Source organism: Pagrus pagrus (genome assembly GCF_965226575.1).
Source record: "Pagrus pagrus genome assembly, chromosome: 2".
In the NCBI taxonomy this organism is placed as follows: Eukaryota; Metazoa; Chordata; class Actinopteri; order Spariformes; family Sparidae; genus Pagrus; species Pagrus pagrus.
The window spans coordinates 33,664,043-33,685,620 of record NC_140186.1 but is presented as its reverse complement, the minus strand read 5'-3'; the positions used below and the strand labels follow the sequence as shown (position 1 = coordinate 33,685,620).

Below are 21,578 nucleotides of genomic sequence, written 5' to 3'. Positions count from 1 at the left end.
TGTTGCTGTATAATGAACATTTACATTTATTATTATATATATGAACGATAAGGAAAAGTGAAAAGCATTTGTGTATCTCACATAGAGCGTACAAGTCGTGTTTGACGTGGACGTAAAACTTAACGGCTTCTGATTGAGTGTGTGTGCGTGCGTGCGTGCGTGCGTGCGTGCGTGCGTGCGTGCGTGCATGTGTATGAGTGAGTGACTGAGGGTGAGAGACAGAGCGCATCGGGTGCTCAAACTGTCGGTTAGATAACAAGCGTGTGTAAGTCCTGGTAAAATGATGCTGGGCGCTCTAATAGTTCGTCCGACTACATGAAATAGCAACATATAAATTGCAACATACGATTTTCTGCCCCCACCCCTGTAAAACATACACAGCTTAGAGGTTGTGTCTCACTTGGCTTCCTCGGAAATTTTCCCAACGCCACGCCACTGCATGGAGATGTCAGCTATTAGAACTGTCCAGAGGCTGACGTCTGACGTCAGTGTGGCCAACCTTCACTCAGTCCACAGTAAACAGACAGAAGTTTTCTGATCATTAATGTGGCTCATTTCAATAAATGTGACTTTGATGGTCACTAAAGGAGCTCATACTGTCATGCTGTGCTCAAAAGACAGAGACAGATATAAAAGGAATCATTTAAATTTGAAATATTTTATCACAATTTGACATTTCAGTTACTTCCTGCTTCAAACATGGAGCTGAGACATGAATCACTCTGAAGTCAACATATAGAGACACACATTTTACTTCAAGCTACTTAGGTTTTTAATTCAAATGCAGCTGATAAATAACTTCGGAAAAATCTGTAACACTTTATTGTAAAAGAAGTAAACCAATGCCAATGTGAAGGATATTAAAATAGTGTTTCATTTGTACCAAGAGCCAAGTCCTGCTGTGAAGTGAACTATGACATATCTTGACATTTAAACATTTTAATTGGTCTGATTATATCATGACTAATGTTACTAATGTGTCCCTTTTTTTCTCTCCATTAAGTTAACCTGCCGAGGCCACAACCAGCTCTTCAGAATGGTTCTCACAAACTTGGGGAACCATCCTCTGACTGCTGCAAACGTGAAATCCATGTGCAGGTTGATCCTCAGCCTGTACCACAGCCTCGTCACAGGTTTGAAGGACTTCCCTGAGATTAAGTTTCAAGAAATAGTCTGCTCAGCCCTGTTGGACTCGCCCTTCGGCCGTATCAAGCAGAGGTGGAGTGAGAACACCAGGCCGTCTCCTCTCATGGACGCACCAGCAGGTTTGATTGCGCCTGCTGCCAGCTCCAGCTCTTCTCCTCCAAATATTCTGACTCTAGTTCTCCCTGAGAAGGCGGAGCTCGGAGCGCTGAAGGCTGACACCAGAAACCATGTTTGGTGGCACTGCTTTCACCAGATTCATCTCCATTGTGTACTGCCCTGAAGGCACTGAGATGACCTACCGCTGGAGAGTGACTGACTACAGTGCAGATGGACACGTCATCATGTCGGTCTTCTGTCAGTTCACCAGGGAGTCTGCAGGGTATGCAGGGCCTCTCAGACAGGAGAAGAGGAAGGACACAGAGGAAGAGAACAGCAGCAGCAGCAGCAGCAGCAGCAGCAGCAGCCAGTCTCTACCAAAGAAACACATGAGACTGTGATGGACATTTGCTCTGCTACAGCGTTTGGTCCCTTGAGGATTCAGCATCTGACAGCTGGTATACTGTCACTCATGAGAGCCGGTCTCTGCGTCTGGCAGGGGCAGTGACGGCCCCTGGTAGCGCCTGGTACCGGGGCCCATGTACATATTTGTATATAGTTTGTGTCATCATGGTTTGGAACACAGGTCAGTGATTTTTGTGGTGCGTCTTGCACCTCACTTTCTTTCTTGGCCCCGTCCTGTGTGTCTGATATGGTGGCAACTTTGAGGGAGCTACGAGGAACTTCTGGGAGAAGAGCTATCCTGAAAGATTATTTGGGGACTCTAAATTATCTGCACCCCGTCCTGGGTTTACCCCACCAGGGGTGTGCCCAGGGTGTGTGCTGGGACAGGCACCAGTCCCCCCGCAGCCGTGAACAGTATCCGCAGTCAAGATGGATTTCTTTAAATATATATGTACAAAATAGCTGTCTTGTCATGTTGCTGAAGTAGCTTTATTGATTATTGTTTTCCTTGTCTGACATTTGTTTTGCAAGGGGATTGCTAGTGCTGTCACATCAGGACTGTGATACTTAAACCTGTCCCCAAGCAACTGGGGCTGATGCAAGCTAATGCTCAGGTTCCCCTGCAAAGGCTGGATGCGATCAGGACCACCATCACTTCACAATATTGTCAAATATGGACGGATGAGTATGGATGGGTGATCATGTCTGTGCTCACAGCCAGCAAAGGTTTTACTCTTGGGCTGATGATTGAAAGCCTCATGAAATGACACAGTGGCAGAGTGGCTGTGGTGGCTCCTCCTGTAGTGTTATGCGTTAGCCGAGACTTCTGTGGCAACACTCGCCTGAGGTGGATGTTTGAAGAGTGGGAGCAAATGAACATCCCGTTAGACTGAGCCCCTTTGCGTAGAGGTTGGCTCTGGGTTGCACAATGGACTCTCACGAGTTGTACACAACTTTCATGAGTCACCTCAGCCTTTGTGTTTTCCATAGGGACATCTTACAGCCACGAAGCAACCACAGGGGAAACATCTCACTGAAGAGATACAGCCTGTCAAGCACATCAGGCCACGCCCTCAAATGTTTGATAACCCTTTATGGACAAACGGTAAGCGATATCAAAAAACGGGTGCAGAAGTTTTGTTTTGGCTCATCTAAACATGGTATGCACCAAATCTGGTGAAGGCTGAATAAAATGTGCGCCAATAGAGAAGAAGGAACAGGTTTACCAAAACCAAAAATTACCCAAAAATGTTGCCATGTCCAAATGGGCGTGGCCTATATCAATTGACTCAGCTTCATTCAGGAAACCCACTGTATAATAATGTTTGTTTTACTCCAAATGGTTCATGAGTTATTAGCCAAACATACAATGCCTATTAACTGACCACCTGGTGGCTCCATTGGGTACATCCAATCCCACAACAAGACATATATGATGATATACAAAAAGGACCCAAATGCAAACTTCAAGCATGCAGGCGGAAGTAACAAAGGGGAGTGTTATTAGCAAAGCTGAATCCAAACAATACAAATAGCTGTCAATACAAAGTCAGAATCTTCGAGGCAAAAACCAAACTGAGTACAAACCAGACACACGAACACAAGCAGAAATCTAAGGTAAAACAGACGAGTGAAAGCAGGACTAGGAAACCAACATTAAGAACCCAGAAGTGACACACGGACTAAAACTGACAAAGAGTCGGGGAGAAACACTGACTTAAATACACAAGGGAGGGAAGACTGATGAGGACGGGTGGAACCAATAAAGGCAATTAAAAAAGGCGGGAAAACACACAAAGACAGAATGTGTAACATGACACATTAGTATTAAACCTACAAAATAAAACAGGAAATACATGAAGTCAGCATTCACCCATTCAAACACTGGTAACAGAGGCTACCATGCAAGTTGCCGAGCTGCAAGATTGTTGATTTCCTTCCGATAAGAACTCTCACTGGCGATCTAATAATGGCAGATGTTTATGTATCACCCTTTCTGACTCTTGTCCTCTTCATTCGATACAGACATACAGCTGAGGGGAAACCCACAGCGATGTGCTACATTTGCTGTCACTTAAAAATTTACTTTCATTTGATTAATGTGTTTATGTTGAGTCAACTTGAATTGATAACTGAATTTCCATTTACAAGTTAAATTCAAGTAAAAAAAAGAGTCACATTTTGGTGAGCGCACGTTTTCTGGTGAAACAAAAAGAATCTTAAATTCTATAGCAAAGCAATAACTTTGAATAACAATCTTAGATGTGAAGCCATAGCTCTGCGACTCCTGTTGGTGCTGTTACTGGAATATCATCATCAAAGGGCCATCATTTCAAACTTTGAAGAAGCAACAAAGTCTGCATTTGCAGCTGAATGAATATAAAACTTTCACCCAGGAGGTAGAGGTTCGTATCCTGTCTTGAACATACTGTTAAACTGTTCACTTATAATTTATATTTCACTTAAAATTAATTTTTTTCAGTTTTCTGTCACAGTTTGGTTAGGTTTAGGCAACAACAATACTTATGTTTAAATAAAGATGGTTTGGGTTAAAATAGATGATTTAATAACTTCTTCCATGTGTATGTTTCTGGTCTTTTTCCAGAGTCGCTGACATAAAACACGTAAAATGTCAGTTTCAGTGATGGTCTCGCAGCAACATTAATTATGAAGTTCCAAGAACAACGCCAACACTGCGATATCAGACTGTGCTAAACATTTTGGAATGTGGGCCCATGCTGGAGAAAAAGTCATATGACCATTGGTCATGTTGCTGGGGCAAAGAGCAACAGGCTGCAGGAACAACTATGCAACTAGTGCAAACAAACTGCAGATTACAGCCCTGCTGCATTCACCAAACAAGTTACCAAAACTGCATGTAGTCTCAGCTTTGTGCTTACATGAAATCAATCAAAAGCAATAAAAATGCTCTCAATCCAGCATAGATTATTTTTGCGATGTTCTTTAGTGGTAGTTTGGCATTTTGTTCTGCTGATTACAGAGACCTCCAGTCTAAACCCAGAAGAAAAACATCCACGGCAGTCTACTGGTGAGTACCTCTGACTGGTGACACAGCTTGTGCAGTTGGGTCTGTTTCAGTTGAGTCTTTTATTCAGCTTGGTGCATTAGGACAGACAATGACAAACATAAAGAGCACTCAAATACTGAAGTATACTTTACAATGTGATTAAAAATCATTACATGTAATTTTCATAAAGCATGAATTAGCTGACATATGTTGTCTAGTATTTTGGTAATGAATTTAAGCATTTGCATGACCAGGATCTAAGAGTTTACTGATCCCTCACCGGGCTATAGCAGCTACAGAAAAATTTGAATACAACATAGAATAATATAAATCTACACATATGACCAAGGTGGACAATTGCACAAGATAATTATATCAATAATACTATTACACACATAGTGTAGTGTTTTTAGTGTACTACTACACACACAGTATAGTGTTTTTTAGTGTACTACTGCACACATAGTGTAGTGGTTTTTAGTATACTATTACACACAGTGTAGTGTTTTTAGTGTACTACTGCACACATAGTGTAGTATTTTGAGTGTACTACTGCACACATAGTGTAGTGGTTTTAGTGTACTACTGCACACATAGTGTAGTGGTTTTTAGTATACTATTACACACAGTGTAGTGTTTTTAGTGTACTACTGCACACATAGTGTAGTGGTTTTTAGTATACTACTACACACATTGTAGTGTTTTAGTGTACTACTACACACATAATGTGTAGTATTATACTAAAAAAACAGCATAGAAGAATAATAAATAGAATTTCACAGAGAAAAATGAGAGGTTCCTGATGTGCAGAGTTGGAGGGAAACCCCAAATTGAGTTTTCTTAGAAGACTGAATCATTGTATCATTGTGTAAAAAAAGTGAAGGTGAATACTAGAAAATTGCTGAGTAAGGTTCAGTCAAATTTGACTGAGTTTTCATAATTCAGGCTCATATTTCTGAGGAAATAAGACTGTTTATATCGACAACCTCTCTATTGTCTTGAATTTTGTGCATGAAACTAAATCAGAGCTTCACTTTCGTCCTTCTTGGTTCAGCGCCTGTTGATGCTCGGCTGGCTGAAGGAGGCAGCCTCTGCTCCGGCAGGCTGGAGATGAAGCATCAGGGAGGGTGGAGAGTTATGAACACCAAGGAAAGAGATGCCGAGGTGAAGGTCAGGTATGCAGAAGTGGCATGTAGGCAGATGGGTTGTGGCTCTGTAGTTTCCATAACACACAGCACCAACAACACTGGCCAGCGACCAGCGTGGGAAGTTAATTTCACCTGCAGCGGCACAGAGTCGACCCTGAAAGAGTGCAGCAGCACCATAACCCGGAGAAGAGTGCAGGCCAAGCATACCTCTTCCTGGAGTCTGGAGGTGATCTGCTCAGGTAAGGAAAAAACTTTGGGCATCATGTAGCATTTTCATGTCAAATAACAAATAACCGCTTTAAAGCAACTTTTTCATATTTTTCCAGGTCAAGCTTTCAGGTTAAATATTTCCCCAAATCCTGTACAGTCAAAATTCTTTTGCCTTATTATTGAGGATGCAATGTGTATCATTTGCTGATCTCAGAATTCCGCGTTGTCCAAATAATGATCAGGCAAACATTAACTTGTTAAGTTGATAAAAAATAAGGTTCAAGGTTAATTTCATTTATTTGTCGTTCCACAACACAGGATTATACAGCAAAATGCAAGTTGTAGTCCCTACCACACATGAAAAACACTGCTCTGAAGTCTGGTGGGACAGCAGCAGAAGCTTCTGTATCTTTGTCAGATGACTGCGGCTGGGGTGGGTGTTGTCTTAGTATCCTCTGGGCTCTGTGCACATACCTCGCCTCACACAGACATCTTATTTACTAGGTAATTCTGGTGGTTTTGGTCTCTTTGAGGCTCGACAACACTACCCCTCATTTTCAAGTGAACCCTTGCCCCTCAGAACAGAGTTACAAGGGTAGTGGTTGAACCCATCAGTGGTCGTCCATGGTGTTTATGTAAACGGACGCAACCAGACTTTTCCTATCTGCCGTCTTCAGCTGTGATGATTTATCTTGTCCAGGATTTATATCACAGAAAGGTAATGCACACCAAGGGCTTTAATGAAGTGCTGATCACTGACAGCAGACTCCCTCCTGGAAAGTAAAATATCCAAATTTCCTCCTCTGAAGTGATTTTGCAGGACTACCCCTCTATCCCAATAAGAATTGGGACACCCTAAACCCAGACATGAACGAACAAAATGGAGGGGCAAGCCTAAGTGGTAAAAACAGAAAACATTTCATGCCCTCACTTCAGGCCTCCCTCCACAGCCACTCCTCCAAAACACATGAATATGCACTGCCCTACAACACCAACTGCCCTGTAGCTCTCTCTGGCCAGCAGAGAGATGTGTTCATAGCTAGTTTACTGTGTTACACAAGCTCTCTTAGTTTTTTCAGTCTGTAAATTCATTAGTAAACAACTCTATTTAATGCCAAAAACAGATAAACACAAGCAAAGTAGCCGTCAGAAACGCACCTCGGTCTGAAAAGGCTACGTAGCGCGCCAGTTACTGCTCTCTGCTGTGGGCGCGTGTGCTTTGTGCTAAGTGGGTTAACAACTAAACGAGTCTGTTGCTGTTGCTGCCGTCCACTTGTTCTCTGACTCAGCTGCTGTGTACTATCGTTAACCATATCCACATCCAATGTCTTACCTGCAGATAAGAACACACCTAACATTATCATAAGCTCACTAGCTCACTAGTAGCTTTAGCAATATATCAGCCTAGTAGTGATCCCTGTGTAGAGTGAGGGTTTTTTAATCCCCACACCCATCCAGCCCATTATGAGAGCCAATTTGTGCCACCCAGCCTATAAAAATATGCGCCAATTAACAACCTGTATCCAGTCCGACCCGCAAAACAACTTTATACATTATATTAGCACAATTGTTAGGACTGAGGTAAGACACAGGGCAAAACTGTGCACCAACGTGCTATTCGATGTGTCGATCCTGCTGCAGGGGTTGGAGGAGTCCGGTACAGAGCACTCTCTCTTTTTCTCTTTCTCACACACAAAAGAACAACACGTCCTTCCCATCGTAACAGTGAACTGTTAGAAAATAGTAAGATTGGAAGCACTGAAACAGCCACAGATACTGGATTTTTATTGTCAGATAATTTGATTTATTGATCGCTGTCGGGATGTTAAGAGATTTTCTGTGTTTCTAGAATATCTTACCAACCCTAGCTTTAAACCTCTGTTAGGGATGTGTTAATTGAGACACAGCTTCTGTCCCCACCCCAACCAGTGTGTGGTGTGGTCTAAACTGCACCACACCAAAAGCCAAAAGACATCAATGCAGGAAAAGTTTGACAGTGGCTTTATTTAAAATGTGCAGCTTAATCTCTGTGTGTCTGTTTTCAGAGTCCCTGAGGCTTGTTGGATCACCAGATGTCTGTGCAGGCAGTGTGGAGGTGAAGTCTGATCAGGGCTGGGTCTCAGTGTGTGAAGATGGCTTTGACTCCAAGGCTCAAAAGATATTCTGCAGGGAGCTTGGCTGTGGATCTCCGAGTAATTTCAGGGGGTCATTTAGCACAAGAGAAGGACCGCTTCTATCCAAACAGTTCCAGTGTGAAGGCAACGAGTCTCATCTTCAAGACTGCACCAGTTCATTCCGCACTGACTGCAGACCAGCATCTGGAATTTCATGCAGTACGTATACATTTGTCAGCTTTACAGCATATGGGAAGACCTTAAAGGAGCAAAAAGCGAAATCATTTCACCGCTAGGTTTGCTGTTGAGCACTGCCTGTAGACCAAAACAAAGTGTGCCATTAGCCACACCTCCCTCTGCCTCTGCTCGACAATGACAAATGACAATGACAATATTTCCTTCTTAGCAACGACTTTTTAGCAAACCCCCAGCTGGATTGGAGGTTCAGTGATCAAGTTGTTAGAGCTGGTAGAAGCACTGCATAGCTGTGAGTTGCTCCAGTTGCCGATCGCAGCTGACTGCTATCGGCTGATTGGGCTAGAGCCATGGCCGGATCCTGGCTAGTGCTAGCACCGGGAGCTAATGCTAACGTTCCTACTCTTCTCCGTGAGTGAGACCGATGTTTCAGCCTGGTGTGACAGCCCGTGAGCCCCCCAGGTTGTCCGCCAGGCTAAATTTTACAATGCTAATTGAAATGTTAGCTGCCTGTCGGGCTACTCACCAAACACAACCGTAACGCCTGACCCATTGCTGAGGACCGAGCTGGTAACAACTCCAGCTCCGGACATTAACCCATGCTACATACTCATGCAATATAGCGGCAAGTGTGTAAAGTTACTGTAACACAGACAATGAAACAGACATTTGACTTTATGGTGTTACTTGCCTGTCAAGAAGAAGAAGAGCCAGCTCCGAGTCCGACTGTAGCCCCTTTAGCTCTCGTAGCTCCCTCCACCTCGGAAACGCCAGGCCAATGTTAATTCTGGTTTTATCCCTTTCTTTAAACATGAGGCTGGAGATCAACACAGAGAGCGGGTGTGTGACGTCATCCTATACTCCAGATGAAATTACACCTCTCGTTCTCCATGTAGCGATTTTTTAATTCCTTCAGTCTTAAATAATGCATTTCCGCTTATTGCTCCTTTAAAGCAGCTTCATGAAACTGTGGGGGGCGCCAAATCACACAAAATGCCAATTTCTACATAATGTTGCTTTAATGAAAACTGATTTCCGTAGTGTAACTTCCACCAGCACTTTTGGCCGTGCTGGGTCAAACCGAGCCGTGCTGATTTGCTTTTCCATCACCGATTTTACTGTGGCGAGTTGAGCCGACAACTGTGGCCAACCCGTGACAGGCACCCGTCTCCCCCTCAAACAACTGTGTTGCAAATCAATGCTCAACTCATGTCTGTGCAGGAAACCTGAGAGAAAGATGTTTCTAAAAGTCAGTGTGTTGAGCTCTCAGTACTTTTGTCGCTTCTAACTGAATCTCTTTACTTTCTCTTGTCCTGTTTGTTCTTTCAAACATCTGCTGTGTTTTACTGTTTCATGGTGTTCACTTTCAGCTGGTTCAGGAGTCATGTTTAGTTACTGCTGCTGAAAACACAACGGTTCCTGTCATGCTGCTTCATAATAGAAGCTTTTAAATGACTAAATAACGGTGGGCTCTTACAGCTAAGAAGATATAGGAAATTAAATGTGTTTGTAACTGAATTAGCGGAGCCACTTTGTTAGCTGTGATTCTTTCATAGTACTGTGGGGATTGGGACAAGTGCATCATTAGTTTAAGACTCACCTTCAAGCAGGTAGACCAGTTGTGGTGGAAATGCAAATGCAGATCCCTGCCACGCTGAGTCAAACTGAGTAGAGCCAGGCCGGCAGGTGAACACAGAAAAATGCCAATACTGACACCACGCCTTAATGTCAGGGTCTTTCAACTCTATAGTTACCATAAAAAGAGAGGGCATTTAATACACATTGGATGATAAACTAAGCTGCCTACCTTTTTCCTCTAAATGAAATAATAAATATTCTGTTTTACATTGAAGACGTTCATTCAATAGCAGAGCAATAAGTATTTTCACTTCAACAAACAGCCTGAGCATGAAGCAGAGCACGCATTCAAAACAAATTCCAGCACTTGGGCCATTAAACAAATACTGTAGCAACACCGAACAGCCCAGACTTAGTTATATGTCGATCCCTGTCAGCCATATCCACCAAAACACAAGCACAGCCTGTCATGATCTTGTCATTTAAGTTTAGTTTTATGTGTGCTCTGTGTTTTCTAGTTTTTGTGGCATCTTTCGCCTTTCTCCACACTTCTGTTCTGAGTGTGCTCCTCTCCAACCTGAATTTCCCTCCACACCTGTCTTGTATCTGTTTAATTAGCTCAGCCCTGTTACCTGTGTTCCTCCCCAGTCTGCTTTCCACCCACACCTGCACTGCATCTTAGTCCATGGGCCAAAGGCCAAAATTTGACTTTTCGGTGCCACTCAAGGTGGCAAAACCTAGTGACATTTTTTGAAAAGGTACAATTCCATAGATGATATTTTGGTATGATAACCCATCCTAAGTGGTAGCTTTGTGACAGTTATCAGCACATGAAGTTAAACACCCCCTACAATAAATGGGGTGCATATCCTACTTTATGCTCATTTTTCAGAGCTTTACTCATCTTTTATGAGGGCATGTTTGGTAGCATTTTAAAGGATAGATTCATAGCTTTCATTTAAACCAGGTTTTGGGCCTGTCTAAAAAAATACATAGGTCACATGGGCTCTTCAAACTGTCCCATATTATCCTACTATGAGGGGTGATTGTGGGCCTTAGAGCGGAACATGGGCCCTGGCGAGAATTGTCAATAATTGTTTGGTATTTTCAAACAGTCTTTATTTAGCAGGCAGATCAGATCAGTAGATTTGTATCCTAATCATCATTATCATCATCATAGTCCAGGGTCAAGGCAACTTCATCTTCAACTTCATCCTCCTCTTCCTCTCTCTGACTGGTGCTTGTTTGTATTTTGCACATTTCCGTGCCCTTGAGATTGTTGGTGAGGCAGGAGCAGCTGCGTAGCTTACAGGTCTTAACACACTTGCAGGCCATCAGCTCTAGGACAGCCATTGGTGCTGGGGGTCCTTGCATCCAGTCCAACATCAGCATACCTAAAAATAAGGAGTGTAAGATCCAAGCCACATTCATCACTATCCTAGCTATTTCTCATCTATTTCACTGAGGAGCCTAAATGTCTAGAAATTGCATATACAGTACTATTGCAGTATTGGAACAAGATGATAAACACAAATTAATTGAATTTACTAAGAGCATACCTTTGTCATCTGTTTTCCGTCCATGCCTGCTTGGTTCTGGTATGTCTGGTTGTCCTTCCAGGCAGTCCCTCCAGACTGCTGCCTGGTGTGTGCATCTGTAAGCAGTCCCTGCAAGGGGGAAGTAGGCTGGACTCCATTTCACCCCTTTTGGTGCAGAACAGCAGATAGTGAAGGTCATTGACATCACATACATTAGATGATGGTGCATACATCCGGCAGACAAATGATTCCATGGCTCTGAATAATTCCACTGATATATCCCATGATGTTCCCAGGGATTTGAAGTGCTCCTGAAATGTGCTGTTTCCTTTCAGAAGTTTAAGAGCACTGAGTTTTGCTCTTCCTGCAAGCATCACATAGGTCATCTCCATGGAGCTCAGCAAGGTTGCTCATGTTGATGTACCTTGTTCGATTCTGAGTTCCACATTTCAGATACATGGTGCTGTTGATCTTCTTACAGTGCCCTAAGCAAAGGACCATGACATCTGTATCGGGTCCAGGGCGGCATTCCGAAGGGCCGACATTCCGAACGTTCACTTTCATGTTTCAGAATGCAGGCCCTTAATTATTTTTTGAAAAAAGGTCGCCATTCTGAATCTGAAACCCTAACCTTAACCATAACCCGGTCGGAATGGCGGACCGTCGGAATGGTGGTCCTTCGGAACGGGTGTCGCCCCCCATCTGTATCCTCACTCACAATCACTGTTGTTTTACAGCCATTCTGGCTGGCATGATTGGCATGTAGGAGCATGCGGGTATCAGCCTCCTCATGGGAACACTTCAGCGCCACCACAACTTTCACATCTTCCTTGTTAAAGATAAGTTGGTAATCCTGTTCAGAAACACTTTTTGTTACACTGGGTGAAATGGGCTTCCCATCCTGAGAGTAGTCCATACATAATGTGTTCAGAAAAAGGAACAAAATAAATCAGACCTCTGTGGCAGCTGCAGGCCTGTAAAAACTCTGACCAATCCCTGCCTCTCGGTGTGAGTGGAATGAACCAATCAGATGCCTTCATGTCTCGTCCTGCCCACGCCCCTCTGTCCCTCCCTCCTCCCTGCGTGCACTCATCACATGTCACAGTTGTCGGAAATATTCAGCACACTCCATACTGAGTTAGCAGGAGAGAACAATGACAGAAAATGCAGCCAAAAGTAGCACTTCCAGCGTTACTTGTAACGGCTCGCCCCGCTGAACAGGCTAAGAAAAGAAAGCCGGAGGCAGAAGAGGCTGCAACGAAAAAGGCTTTGGATAAAGCCAGAGGGAAAACCAGAGTCAACGTTGGTTCAGCTTTTGAACGGTGGAGACAACTGAGGGAGCTGAAGGGCCTAAGAAGTGATGCAGAGGTTGCTGTCTTTCTGTTGGACAGGTAATGATTTGATTTGCTTCGGGGGGATTTGGTATTTTAGCTACTTTTGTAGCTCGTATTAGCCCAATGCTAACATTAGCTTCTCTGTCAGTGTAACCCAGCCTGCCCTGCTGACTCCTACTGTCAGATGTGCGTTCAAGTTTGTGGGGGCGGGGCTTTGGACGGAGCACTGACGGGAGGGGGAGGAGGGGGTGGAGCTTAGAGGAGGTACCACTTTCAAATCTTGCTAGCTCTCCAACATTACCAACTATACCTTTAAGACAATAGCATGTCTCTCCACAGGTTGCACAGAGCTGCTTGTCATGAAGCTTCATCTTGTTTTCCAGCAGCTTCCACTGGTCCACAATGAATCTAATCAAGGCTGTTTTGCTCTCTGGGTTACTTAGAAGCTTTCTCCACTGCACAACATTGTGTCCCGGGGCGATATTCTTCCATTGCGTGCTACATGCATACCAAAATATCATCTATGGACATGTACCTTTTCAAAAAATGTTAGTAGGTTTTGCCACCTTGAGTGGTACCAAAATCTGGTCTGGTCCATGGACTATCTCCTTCATTAGCCCTTCCCTCTTGCCAGTGCTTTTCCAGCCCATCAACCCCTTCCTGTTTCTAGTGTTTTTCCAATCACTACCCTCACCTGTGTTTCCCCGCCTCCCTCCATCTGCACCTCATCCCTGCTTAATTTAGTTTGTATTTAAATCCAGTCTTTAGTTCAGTCTTTGTCAAGTCATCTGTTGAGTTTTCCTGAGCTTGCCTTTTTGTTTCCCTGATGTTTCTTTGTGTTTGCCTGTTCCGTGTGTGGCCATGATCGGCATTAAAACTTAATCCATTGCACTTCCTGCCTGCTGTCTCATGCATTTGGGTCCACCTTCTTGGCTTAAGCTTGACACAGCCACATGGATTTGGAAACTGTAAAGTATAAATGGCATATAAGTAGACCCATAATAAACTAGAATGGCACTCAGTACCTGTGCCAAGGCCCAACATTCCCCTTTAATTCAATCAAGCCTAATCCAATATCAAAGTAAACAGCCCTGTATCACTCTAAATGTAAACCACCCAGAACTGCTCAACCATAATTTAAACTCACCAGATCTTTAACAGCCAACCACTAGGACAGCAAGATGATGCAGATGGAGTCATAATCTCCATTGTGTTGAAGAATATTAGGTTGATGATTAAGTCGAGCTGAAATGAAAAATGCTTTTTTTAAACCATTTTAGATCACATCCACTGACCTGAGGTTCACCTATTTAACTATGTGCCCAAAGAAATGACCAATAATCACTTTCTTTGTATTTTTATATTAAAAATTCAGTCATGTAAAACAAAATGTTACATTTGCTTTCATAAGCTTGAACCTTCAATTTTAACCAATAACATAATGCCACCCACCATCAATCAATCTTCAACTTTAAGAGGTGAGCGAGCACAGAGCTCAGATTTCATGTCAGAAAGAAAGTGTTTCACACATTTATAACTTTATTCAGCGATTTGGGTGAAACTGGATCATACTTTATACAGACGATGTTTTCTGGTTTCCCCTCTAATGTTCCCTGGCTGCTCTGCCTGAACTCTCCTGTGATTTACAAGCTTTGTGATGAACCGATGACTTGACTTGTTGCTACAGTAACCTCTAACAGTGGCTACTCAGCCCAGTCTCCCAGTGAATACGGCCGGTGTCGGGACAGAACACAATCTAGTCATCTATTCACTCAGGTCCACAAAACATTTCTGGAGCTTCACAGTAAAACAGTGTTGCAGCATTCTCTTCAACTTAACAACTTAAGTAGCTAAAGGCTTGTTTTAAAATGTAATAAACAATCAATAAAACATAAAATGGCTCCATACAAACTTCACAGCTACAGTGATGATTTCTGCTTCAAAGAGGGTGTTAATAATGTCTTTTCAATTCAATTTGGAATCTCCGGGCTTCCTGAGGCTTGGATTACATCAGAGGAGCTGTGTGGAGCAATTTAGTGTAGTTTTTTTGCTCACCTTTTTCCCTTTGTAAATGAAATCCCCAGCTACTCCAGTTAATAAGGAGAATGGAACGCATTCAAGCGCATTCTGGACCTGATGTTCCACTGGCATGAGGTTGAAAACATAATGACTAATGATTGTTCTGGTTTTCCAGTCTGTAAACAGGCTCATGAAGCTCTCTTCAGCATTTGATGCAATGTAGACCACATGAAACAGTGTGAAAGTAGGCATGCAATAACTCTCCTATCTCTGTCCAGGTGCTTATGATGTGAGACTGGTGGGAGGAGAGAGTCACTGTCGAGGCACACTGGAGGGAAAGTATGCTGGAGAGTGGAGGCCCCTGACTGATTGGAGATTCTTGAGACCAGAACACTTTGCCGAGGTTTGTGTCCAAGTGGGCTGCGCAGGTGTCATCTCAACATCGACAGGTCGTCTTTCAACAAGTCGACCTGTGTGGGAGCTGTCAACTAGCTGTGATCGCACTGACTCCTCTTTCTGTAAATCATGGACAGGGAGTGGTTCTTCCTCAGTCATTACGGTGAATTGTTCAGGTAACAGTAAAATGTATCTATTTGTCTATCCTTTTTGTTGATCCTACATTGTTAATGATGACATCCATAGTTGGGATTACAAAGCTCAAAGCAATAGGATGCAGGGATGATGCATTATTGTAAGCTAACCCGAAAGCTAGCTTCGCCCTGATTCCCTTGGCAAACACCACTATTTTATAAATTAACTACACTGTGGTCACATGACTTCGACGTCACCACCTATAAGCATCTTACTACACTACACACTTTACTATAAACTGACCAATATACAAGTTAGAGTCAGAATCGTTTGTAGCTAAAGTCGGCCTGTAGATAGACTAGTGAGTAGATGAATCTCCGTGTTCGCTGTGATGACGTTTAATGTCCCAGACAACCCCTGTAGTCTCATTTAGACACTTGTTAGCAACCTCCGCTTTTAAGACACATAAACATGCTATGAACACGATTAACGTTATATTTCAATCGTGGGATATTTACCAACTTACTTGATGTCATTGAACAACCGCTGTGTTGCGTATCTACTACGTTGCAGCTTCCGTAGCAGATATGCAAGGCCTTTATTTCTGCCGGATGCCGGAGCACAGCTCAACCATTCAGCCAAATTCAGCACAGAGCAGACAGGAAGTCACACACTGAAACAACAACATAACATCCAGTTAATTTTCATAAAAAAAACACTGTGTTAATGCTAGTACAAAAATCTAAAAAAAGAGACAAATCCAAGCACTTCTTCTTATCCTTCTGTAAAGGAAAATCATGTCATCATGTTTATATAATTATCAATGATAAACTCCATGTAAACAGACAGGGCAGGCAGGGGCCGCGCTGCAGCAGCAACACTGCCTGTGTAAACACAAACACAAGAGTGAGCCGCAGCAGCTCTGTAACACAGCCACCACGCAGTACACAAGCTTCCAATGTGGCCAGCCTCGAGTCTGCATTTTGGAGTCGAAGAGCACTTAAGTTGCCACACATAGAGACCTGACTCAGACTTGTACTCAAAAGACTTGAGACTCGACTCAGACTCACCTAATGACCCAAAAACTGAAGCTTTGGGATAATAGGTCGGGTCGCCCACCATCCCAAAGCGTCATTTTTTGAAGAGTTGGAAATGAGACACAAAAATCTAATTGTCATACAAATAACACCTGTAACAGTTTGAGTAAGGCGGAGAGACTGTATAACATGTAACTTATGTGCAGTTTTGCTTGTGGTTGGTTTGTATAACAAACAGCAGGAGGCAGTGGTACAAAAACAGGGGATCCTTAACGACCTGTTGCTGCTGTTCTTTGGTTACACTCCTCCTCCGGAGCCGCTCTTTGCTGCCAGAGTGTCTCTGGGCTACAGAGAGCTGACAGGCTGGGTGTCCGAAGGGCAGGCCGCCCCTCCAGGAGCACGAGCGGCATCATGTGTTTCCTGCGTCCAAGCTCTGTGCGTGTGAGGGTCAGTCCGCCATGCGTACACCCGGCCTGTCCCCTCTGCCTCGCCCAGAGCCTAAACTGCGAGCTTGCTTGGCTAGACCTGGACTTGAGACTTGACTTGGACTTGCAAAAAAAGACTTGTGAGCATCTCTGGTATACATGGGATTAATTGATTGAGAACTGCTTTCAAAGTTTCAGAACTATTTGTTATGCTTGAAATTCTGAAAAGAGCTCACTGCCCCATTCTCTTTTTCTCCCCAGAGGCTGTGAGACTTGTTAAAGGGAACCGCAGATGCTCAGGTGTGCTGGAGGTGAAGTCTGGTCTGTCATGGGTTTCAGTGTGTCCTTCCTTCTTCACCCCAGAAGCTGCACTTGTTACCTGTAGAGAACTTGACTGTGGGTTTCCTCAAGATTACTATGAGGGGTCGAATGACCACTATTATTTTAATAGAGAGCTCATTTGGGATCGGGACTCTAAGTGTGAAGGCAGTGAGAAGCGTCTCCTGGATTGTCCCTCCACTACGCTCAACATCACAAAAGAGGAACTAAGTGAATGCGGCATAACTTGCTTGAACTGCATGGGTAATAATCAAGACTATGTTAAACTATTTTAGTCCTTACAGGATACAGGTCCTTTAGAAAAAGGACATTAGAAAATGAAAAGTGTTATGCTGTAGATAATATTAAACATGTATTATTTGACATAGTGTGTTTAAATGCCCTAGTGCCCGTAAAAAAATTCCAAGGAAAATCGTTTTCTTTATAAATGTATTTTATTGTAGATTTGCAACGTTATCCTTAAAAAACGTTTTCCTACATATCACATATTCATCTTTTTTTCTTCAGGTATCGATCCAATATTAATGCATATGAATAATTTGCAAATAATCTGAGAATTAACGTAACTCTTTTTTTTCTTTGCAGAACGTCCTCCTCCACCTCATATCAGGGTGCATGTCCCTCAAGAGCTTGTGTCTCATGATTCCACAGAGGTTTTTAAGGGCCATCACTTTGCCATCATCTGCAGAGCTTATTCACATTACAATATACTGTCCATCCGCCTTAAATCTGGTGTTAACACTGAACACCAAACAGAGCACATCCAGTCAGCTGTTGATAAGAAAGCCATCTTCATGTTCCCTCCTGCAGAGGAGGCCCACAGAGGGACCTATCAATGCGATTACAACTATAATTTTAGTTCAGAAATCTTCTCTGTGCCGGACACTATATTTGTCGATGTGAAAGGTAAAAAGTGTATTAACAGATGAGGTATTCAATTTCCAAGTTATAGCTTTAAATATCCTGTCTGTACCAATCATAATAATTTTCTAGCTATGTGTAGTTCAATGTGTTAGTAGAAGGGAGGGGTATGAAGATAATATCTGTTTGTATGATATGTACAGCCAGCACTGGGACTAATACTGAACAAAGTCAGACTATGTAAAGATCTGGGATTCCACACGAACATGTCTGAGTAGCAACTTAATAGAGAGATCTTTAATTGGGACACTGACGAGGTCAGGTCTCACATCCTTCTGTACTTTGGACTTCCCATATGTGTGGATGGATTGTACCTAGCTGATGACTTATTATTTAATTGCAGAGAACAATTATGTGAGGTTGGTGAACGGAGGCGGCCACTGTGTTGGTAGACTGGAGGTGAAGCATGAAGAAAAGTGGCAACCGCTGAGCCACCAGCACTCCTGGAGTCTGACAGAGGCAGCTGTGCTGTGCAGACAGCTCAACTGTGGCTCTGCTGTTTCAACCAGTAAAGTCGTCATCTTGACTGAACCTCTGCCTGCTTGGCGCTTTTACTCTGATTGTGACGGCTCTGAACGTGCGCTGATGGACTGTGGGACAGTTAGGAAGTGGCTTTCCTTTTCTACTGTTGAAGTTGTCTGTTCAGGTAAAAATGGTAGCAGTGTAACTTTTACATGGGCCTGATGATGATTTGAGCTCCAGACTAGTAGTTACCAGCCATTTTCTATAATGTTACCCACACCCTTGTCAGATGAAGCAAGTACCCCTTCATTGACACCACCCATACAGTTAAACTGTAAATGTTCAGTTTGGTCAAGTTTGTATTTGCTATTCAAACATTGATCTCTTAGCCTAGCCTTCTTTAAGCTATTTTAATTCATGTATCCATTAATTTAGCTCTGTCATGGTTCTTTATAGTACTTCTAGCTAATGGATGAAGTACAGTAAGTAGGTATTAGCTACCATTTGGTCATTACTTTTAGCTACCTTGATACTTAATATCAATCTCCTCTCTGCTTGCATGTGAGCTGTGTGGTGGCCAGGTGTTCCAGCTAACTCAGTAAATGCAGGAATTAGTTCTGCTTCTCCTTAATCTTTTAAAGTACCCCTTGGCAACTGCGCAAGTACCCCCTATAGTACAAGTACATTAGGAAGTTAGGAATCCCTGCTCTAGACAATTTGCCACACACTTATATTTATGATATTATGCTTTTACTATGTGCAAAAGTAGTTGTTGGGTTTTAACCCTGTATACAGCAAGTAGCTGGTTAATGAGCCCATACAGGGCTCCTATCATAGAGTACGAAGTCCTCAGGTGTAGTTCAGTGTCTTAACTTGGTTGCCAGGCTTTGATATAATTACAGGTGTTCACAAGAAATTCACAATGGTATTGACATTGATAGTAGTTTCTGAAATATACACAAAGAAATGGTACATGAATAACAGCATTCTTAAATATGTACAGTACAGACCAAAAGTTTGGACACACCTTCTCATTCAAAGAGTTTTCTTTATTTTCATGACTATGAAAATTGTAGATTCACACTGAAGGCATCAAAACTATGAATTAACACATGTGGAATTATATACTTAACAAAAAAGTGTGAAACAACTGAAAATATGTCTTATATTCTAGGTTCTTCAAAGTAGCCACCTTTTGCTTTGATTACTGCTTCGCACACTCTTGGCATTCTCTTGATGAGCTTCAAGAGGTAGTCACCTGAAATGGTCTTCCAACAGTCTTGAAGGAGTTCCCAGAGATGCTTAGCACTTGTTGGCCCTTTTGCCTTCACTCTGCGGTCCAGCTCACCCCAAACCATCTCGATTGGGTTCAGGTCCGGTGACTGTGGAGGCCAGGTCATCTGGCGCAGCACCCCATCACTCTCCTTCTTGGTCAAATAGCCCTTACACAGCCTGGAGGTGTGTTTGGGGTCATTGTCCTGTTGAAAAATAAATGATGGTCCAACTAAACGCAAACCGGATGGAATAGCATGCCGCTGCAAGATGCTGTGGTAGCCATGCTGGTTCAGTATGCCTTCAATTTTGAATATATCCCCAACAGTGTCACCAGCAAAGCACCCCCACACCATCACACCTCCTCCTCCATGCTTCACGGTGGGAACCAGGCATGTAGAGTCCATCCGTTCACCTTTTCTGCGTCGCACAAAGACACGGTGGTTGGAACCAAAGATCTCAAATTTGGACTCATCAGACCAAAGCACAGATTCCCACTGGTCTAATGTCCATTCCTTGTGTTCTTTAGCCCAAACAAGTCTTTTCTGCTTGTTGCCTGTCCTTAGCAGTGGTTTCCTAGCAGCTATTCTACCATGAAGGCCTGATTCACACAGTCTCCTCTTAACAGTTGTTCTAGAGATGTGTCTGCTGCTAGAACTCTGTGTGGCATTGACCTGGTCTCTAATCTGAGCTGCTGTTAACCTGCGATTTCTGAGGCTGGTGACTCGGATGAACTTATCCTCCGCAGCAGAGGTGACTCTTGGTCTTCCTTTCCTGGGGCGGTCCTCATGTGAGCCAGTTTCTTTGTAGCGCTTGATGGTTTTTGCGACTGCACTTGGGGACACTTTCAAAGTTTTCCCAATTTTTCGGACTGACTGACCTTCATTTCTTAAAGTAATGATGGCCACTCGTTTTTCTTTACTTAGCTGCTTTTTTCTTGCCATAATACAAATTCTAACAGTCTATTCAGTAGGACTATCAGCTGTGTATCCACCTGACTTCTGCACAACACAACTGATGGTCCCAACCCCATTTATAAGGCAAGAAATCCCACTTATTAAACCTGACAGGGCACACCTGTGAAGTGAAAACCATTTCAGGTGACTACCTCTTGAAGCTCATCAAGAGAATGCAGAGTAATCAGAGCAAAAGGTGGCTACTTTGAAGAAACTAGAATATAAGGCGTATTTTCAGTTGTTTTACACTTTTTTGTTAAGTACATATTTCCACATGTGTTAATTCATAGTTTTGATGCCTTCAGTGTGAATCTACAATGTCAATAGTCATGAAAAGAAAGGAAACTCATTGAATGAGAAGGTGTGTCCAAACTTTTGGTCTGTACTGTATATCTCTTTTCAAATAATAAGCTGTAATCACTAATTATCAATGACTGAAGTAAACACACAATTCACTTTACTGTGCAAATAAAATAACCACCCTATCCAATTTAATAATAAACTAAAGGCTCAAAAACATATCACACATTAAAGGAGCAATAAGTGGAAATGCATTATTTAAGACTGAAGGAATTAAAAAATCGCTACATGGAGAACGAGAGGTGTAATTTCATCTGGAGTATAGGATGACGTCACACACCCGCTCTCTGTGTTGATCTCCAGCCTCATGTTTACAAGCCGGTCCGGCCGCGCGTTCATGTGCGTTCATGTGAAACTCCGCCTCCTCCCTCCCTGTAAAACGCGACAGCCAGTGAGTAGTGACAGCGGCAGCATTTTCGAACTGCAATGGCAGACAGCGGAACAAAACCTTCCAATGAAGACGA

General features: G+C 43.1%; 1 protein-coding gene across 1 annotated transcript in view; it reads left to right on the top strand.

Annotated features, from left to right (window-relative positions):
- Positions 1-4,634: 4,634 nt before the first annotated feature.
- Positions 4,635-21,578, top strand: part of LOC311263934 (scavenger receptor cysteine-rich type 1 protein M130-like) — a 23,395-nt gene continuing 6,451 nt past the window's right edge. The window contains exons 1-7 of the mRNA XM_084364334.1: positions 4,635-4,696; positions 5,730-6,062; positions 8,079-8,366; positions 15,090-15,383; positions 17,066-17,386; positions 17,729-18,049; positions 18,408-18,710. Of these exons, the coding sequence (XP_084220460.1) occupies positions 5,786-6,062; positions 8,079-8,366; positions 15,090-15,383; positions 17,066-17,386; positions 17,729-18,049; positions 18,408-18,710 (1,804 nt within the window). The 5' untranslated portion in view covers positions 4,635-4,696; positions 5,730-5,785. The remainder of the gene's footprint in view (positions 4,697-5,729; positions 6,063-8,078; positions 8,367-15,089; positions 15,384-17,065; positions 17,387-17,728; positions 18,050-18,407; positions 18,711-21,578) is intronic.